This window comes from Tympanuchus pallidicinctus, unplaced genomic scaffold, assembly GCF_026119805.1.
Source record: "Tympanuchus pallidicinctus isolate F22 unplaced genomic scaffold, pur_lepc_1.0 scaffold16, whole genome shotgun sequence".
Lineage (NCBI taxonomy): Eukaryota > Metazoa > Chordata > Aves > Galliformes > Phasianidae > Tympanuchus > Tympanuchus pallidicinctus.
The window spans coordinates 24,830,668-24,836,840 of NW_026294679.1; the positions used below are offsets into that span (position 1 = coordinate 24,830,668).

At 42.2% G+C, this 6,173-nt stretch overlaps 1 protein-coding gene across 7 annotated transcripts in view; it reads left to right on the forward strand.

The window, feature by feature from the left end:
- Nucleotides 1–1,549, forward strand: part of HERC4 (HECT and RLD domain containing E3 ubiquitin protein ligase 4) — a 38,685-nt gene extending 37,136 nt beyond the window's left edge. For all 7 annotated transcript variants that reach the window (XM_052678000.1, XM_052677995.1, XM_052678002.1 and 4 more), the window contains one exon: nucleotides 119–1,549. In XM_052678000.1, coding sequence (XP_052533960.1) covers nucleotides 119–327 — 209 coding nt within the window. In that variant the 3' untranslated portion in view covers nucleotides 328–1,549. The remainder of the gene's footprint in view (nucleotides 1–118) is intronic.
- Nucleotides 1,550–6,173: the final 4,624 nt, after the last annotated feature.

The window sequence follows — 6,173 nt, forward strand, 5'->3', positions numbered from 1 at the left end:
AGTACAGCTGGAATAATTGAGAAATGTAAATAAGGACTAGAACGGCCTATGTGGAATACACAGTGTTTTATCTTAAACCACTTTCAGGACTTTGTTTTTGTTTTTGTTTTCTTGGCAGTGTTTCTGACAGGCAGTGATCGTATTCCAATCCTTGGAATGAAGTGTCTTAAACTAGTCATCCAGCCAACAGGAGGTGGAGAAGGTTATCTTCCGGTAGCTCACACTTGCTTTAATCTTCTTGATCTTCCAAAATACACAGATAAAGAAACGCTAAAATCTAAGCTGATCCAGGCTATAGATCACTATGAAGGTTTCAGTTTAGTATAACTTCAGAAATGAGAGAGATCTGTGTAAAGTGGGATCATTAAACTAACTTCTTGTGTCTTTTTTGTGGTGGTAAATTCAGTGGATTAAATGATGGAGATGATAATATAATTGATTATTTGCAAAATGTTAAGTGGTATGGTTATTCATTGGAGCCAAAAAAAAAAAAAAAAAAGGGGGGACAAAAATGAGGAACTGTCTTTAATAACTCTTGTACAAAACCATGTTGATTTTCTCATCTTGCAATAAAATGAGAGTATTGTGAGTGGGAGTCAAGTTTCACTAACATGAATTAACACTTCATCTTATGCAGACAATTTGGCGTGTGAGTGCATGAGAGACTTGCTTAAGATTTTCAAATCAGTTAATAAGAATATTTAAGTCTTTCCCTGGTAAATTCACTTGGTTACTTTTCATTTTGTAAATAATAAATTTTTGTGATAAAATAATTATGTTCCAATAGCAGTATGGTTTCTATTGCTTGTAATTAAATATGAGCTTATTTTATGGCTTTTAACAAAAAGAGTGACTACTCTGATTTCTGAAGATATATTTTTCTGGTTTGTTTTAAGAACCTTAATAATGAAAATTATTGTTTGAAAGACATTCATCTTCACAGTGTACAATCCAACAAGTTCCATGAAGCAGTCACTTTAATGCTGATTAAAAAAAAAAAAAGCCAACAATGAAAACGCATCAAAAACCTGCATACAATGGCATTTTTAATACATGGATGGACGAGCCGACTTAAAACATTGCTTTATTTTTAAGGACTGATTCTGTAAGTGGACGCAATTATAAAGGAGGTTAATTTATCACTGGGAACCTCTGCAGCCATGTGTCAAGAATGCAGCTTAAAAGAAAAAGATGCTCCCGACAGTTGTTGCTGTCAAGAGGTTAAACATTTATTTTTAAATGCTGAAAGTGTAGTTTATGGTTTCTAATACAATTTTCACTTTTTTCCAGATAAATGCATTTGAAATAACTCTTTAACACCCTTTTCCCCTTTTCTTAAGATTTTATTTTTAGTATAAATACCATGAGACAACTGTGCTTAGCTGGACACTTTTGGAGTTGACTTTCCTTCTCTGGTTAAATTCCAGATTTTGTGGTGTTAATGCATATGATGTGACTTGCAGCTGTGAAACAAATATTTATTTTTTTTAGATTTTTAAATGCAGTGACAAAAAAAAATTCAAGCTATAATAAAAGTCTTGAATGAAAACCTTTGTTGACTGATGTGTATGGATGCTTGCATCATGCATCAATGATGCATTCAATGAAAAGGTAACATCTGTGCAGTAAATCAAGAGTGCCAGGTTCTCACTTTAAAAGTAGAGAAATTGATTCATTAGAATAAATAGTTCAACTTGTCATTAGATGTAGATATACAAAGCAGTCAGTGCAGGTAAGAGCATTCTTTCCATAACTGTTCTTAAAGCATTCTCATGCAATGTAACCTCTAATAATTTCTTTACGTGCAGCCTTTATATCTCATCTTTTCCAACATGTGTTACTTGGCTGGCAAGTTCTCCCTGTTGTGAGATATGAGAATCTGACCAATGCTGCAGCAGCTTAAGCTTATTTTGCGTGGGAGAAAGGAGGAAAAAAAAAAAGTACATTATGCCTTCATTTTACCAGGTAATATTAAAACTTCTGAGATTATAGAGCACCAAACTTGTGAAGGCAAGTACTTGGAAATTAGGAAGTTTGACAAACATCAAGCTGTCTCATTTTCCCCTGTTTATCATTACGTGAGTAAATGCTGTTTATATCCCTGATGTCCATGGGACCCTTCCTTTACTCAGTGTACCCAGTTGACGTGCGTTATTTTTCTGTTCAGTTGTGCAGATCTGATTCTAATGCATATCATGTAAATCCAGCACTATTTGCTTTTTAGTTCCCTAGAGATCATTCTGCCGTATTGAATTCTTTATCTTAGTAACCTGAGAGATAAGCAACAGCCTTATTCTGTGGATGAGATAGTTGGAGACAGAATTCAATCCAATTATTGAACGTTTGTTTATTAGCATTATTGACCACTTGCTCAACTGAGGATGTGCTAGGAAATTTTAGATGTCCTGCATCTTGGCATTGTAGTTAACGTTTACTAAAATCACTATGACAAGTAGTACATATTTCTGCAGTATCAGAAAGGCAGATGTGCTCTCTTAGAACTTCAGTAGAATTGATAAGCCTTGTGGGATTGAATGATTGGCTAAATTTCACATGGAAGGAAGCCCACTGACAGAGCAGGATGAGAATCATGTTCCTTGAGACTGCACTAACCTGAAACATTTTTGCACTTTCAGCCTTGATTGTGTCCACCTCTGCAAGAAATGGAGTTGGATTCTACAGAACAGGATAATAGCTGCTAAACACTCCTGACTATGGTGCAGGTGTTAGCTCATTCAGTGCAGTGAAACAGGTGCTCTGTTACCAAACATTACGCAAGGTAAAAGACTTTTATGCAGTACTAGAACAGTGACTAGTCATTATGTTACTTCTGTCACACAGGTGTTGGTCCTTACTTTGTCCTTAGGTCTGCTAATAGTCATAACAGCCGTGTGAAGGACTTAAGCCAAAGCTAAATGCTTACTTGTTTCCTCTGGTTAACAAAAGGAGGTGGCTGAAGTGTTTTCTCTCCTTCTTGGATCAAGTGGCATTTTCCATACAGCATTGAATGCTGTGCGTCATATGAGGAAGAAAAAAAAAAATCAACTTCCTGCTTAGGTAAAATTGCCACGGTGTTATGGAAGAAAGACGCTTTCCTCCTCTCACATTTCTCATTAATCATGGAAAACCTGTAGGCTTTCAAAAGGATTGTATCTCTAAAGCAGTTTTGATAACAGGATTAGTATTCTGATGAGCATTCGTAATTACTGTTGGAGACTGGTTAGCTGTATCCATCTCCATTATGTTTACTGAAGGAAGGTTTGTTTTTGTCATAGCAGTGGATTTACTGCACCTGTCACAGGCACAGAACTGCAGATTGCAGCTGTGTGGCAGAACTACATGGACTTTTATTTGCCTGTATCACAGAAACTTGTGCATTGTTTTCCAGGGGAAAATCGAAGGGCTGTTGCTCTGAGACAGTGCAACTATTAAAACTGAGCTCCAGTTAAGCCCTTCGTAGTAGTTGCTATTGCTAAGATTGTTACTAATGTAGAACACCAAGGTGCAGAATTCCACTAAAGGGTTTTTTATGCTCCTATGAAGGATTCCAGTTCATTGCACTGCTCTGCATTGCAGTAAACTTTGTTTATCCAGGAGTGAATGCAGTGTGGTACCATCAGATACAAATAGCTGTAAAACAAAACTCATTATTTAAAGGCATATCATCTTCTGCAGTTAGGATGAATACGGAGTGAAAGCTTTCCTGTAATAACACAGTTTTTATCATGCTGAAGTAGTATATGGTGGGCACCACATGGATGGCTCTGGCTTTCTCCTTGTGCAACCACTATGTACTGCAGAGCTGTCATTGCTTGTTTGTTGGTGGAAGAACAAAATATTTGTGTCTCCTAACAAGAGATGGTCTCTACTGCTTACCAGTGGGTATTTCTCAGTTGGTGGCTCAGTCTGGAGTGGGGTGAACTAATCATGAGGCTGCTATCTTGTCTTTGAACGTGCTGTTCAGTGCAGTGTTAGTCGGGTTTGAAGAAATAAGCTTTAAGAACCTTCCCTAGACCTCTAATGGTCTGAAACCAGATTGACTGGGTAACAGTGTCCTGTAACACTACACACTGGAGCCTCCAAGAAATCCACCCGTGTTTTGCTGGACTACATACACTCTTATGGATTGATAAAGTAACACAGCAGCCGTAATTGCTGTATATGGCCTGTCTTTCAGCTTTGAGATACTGTATGGGTCTTCTGCAAATCTGCAGAATAGCGTGTTGTTGATGTCAGGAATGTAAGCTGGGGTTAAAAGCTTTTTAATTTTTTTTTTGTTGTTAATTTTTTTCACCAGTTTCAGAAGTATTAAGAAAGAAAATGAAGGCTCTGTACCTTGTCAGGGATGTGAACCATAGGGCCTATAACATTTGACCCATGGTGTAGTTGGGTGTGTGCAGTATTCGAGTACTGTTATTCTCTGCAAGACTTGTGGTGGGGCCAGCCTGCGGGCAGAGCTGCTCTGCAGGTACTCACAGTGTGCTTGGGTACGTGGGACTTCCAGTGAGGAGAAAATGCAGTGTGAGCCAGAAGGATTTGACTCCAAAGGCTGGAAGTGAGTTTCCTTCCCCCTTGAGCAGATAGCCCAGCCTTGCTGTTAGAGCAGAGGTGGTGGGCTGTATTAAACCCCAGCCTGCTACAGAAGCAATTAGACAGACGGTAGGACTGAAACTCATTTGTTTGTGCCTTAATATTCCACACAGAGGCTACCTATGTGTGCTTCCTAACCAGTGCTCGAGTACTCTGGGAGCTGCACGCTGCGGCTCAGCGAGCCTGGGGTGCCGCCGGCAGTTACGGATGTTGCAGCGCGCAGCGAGGTGCGGGGCTTCAGCTGGCGGTAGGTACAGGGAGAGGGCGAGGGGTGCGGCCCGAGGGAGGAGCGGGAAGGGACTGCCGCTACTCGCGGGAGCCTTCGAACACTTTGCTGGCAAGAAGCCTCCTGTTAGGCAGCCTCGTGTCCCTGGGCTGCCCTGGATGCCTCCCTTTCAGGAGCCTGTATTTAAACGCAGCGTAGCTGGGCGTGTTGGGGGCGGCTCTTGGGGCCGCTTCTCGGCTCGCGGCGCTGGGCGGTCCGTCCCGCCGGGTCCCGGGGCCGCTGCGGATGCGGTAAGTGGGGAGCGGAGCGCTGTTGTGGGTGACTCGGGGGCTCTTCCTCAGCCTCCCATGAAGTGTGGCAGAGCCGCTTTCCTTCTGCCGCAGTAGCCTCCAGGTGTTAGGAGTAGTAGAGACGAGATAAAACAGCAGTGAGAGATGTGTGTGTGTCGTTTCAGAGCACTTTAGTTGCGGCTTTCAGGAATATCTGTGGCTTAAGGGCAGTTTGTCGCTACTCCGTGCTGTGCGGCGCTGGGGCTGTGCTGAGGCTGCAGGGTTGAGGAGTGAAGGAACTGACGGTGCCTTGTCACAAAGTGGCGTTTTGTGTCTGCTAAGAAATTCAGTCCTTGAAAGATGCACGGTCGTGCATGTGCACCCACCAGCGCCGAGGCCGAGAAAGCCGTGCTCACGTGTGCCCTGCGGTGTTGGTTCTGTCAGTACCGGTCGGTGTCATACAGTGCCCAGCAGCCCTGGGGAGCTGCTACTGGGTTACCCTGGGCTGAAAGCTGTCTCCATGTGAAGTGGTCCAGGTGCTTCAGGGAAAGCCCAAAGGATGACCTCTGTCTGGGAACCCCCCCCTGTCCCACCCGAATTACTCCATTCCTCTTGCAGGGCACTGAGCTCCCAAAGTGTCGTGTGGCAGTAAGTTGCACAGTTACAGTATGTGTGATGGTTTGCTTCATTTTATCTGCCTTCCTGTGTGTTCACTTGCTGCTCCTTGGGCCTTGCATCCTGACAGTGAGCTCTGTGTGCCATCACACAGTACTTTTCCTAGGAAGTCCTAGCAGCCCAAGTGTCATCTCAAAAATGCTAATCGCAGGGTGGCTATTTTAAAGGTACTATTTTGACTCTCACGTCGTTGTAGCTAGTTCACAACTCCTTACTATGTAGGAACAAGCAGGACTGCTCAGTGAATACATCTAAATGCAGCATAGTGTTTAAAAGAAGTAGTTTTCTGAAGGACAAAACTACATTGTCGTTCCAGATGTTGCTGTACCAGTGTAGCTTTGCTGGACTTCGCTCCCATAGGGGGTAGACAGAAAAGGCAATTTATCGTATAGTACCCAGGATCTCACTTAAAA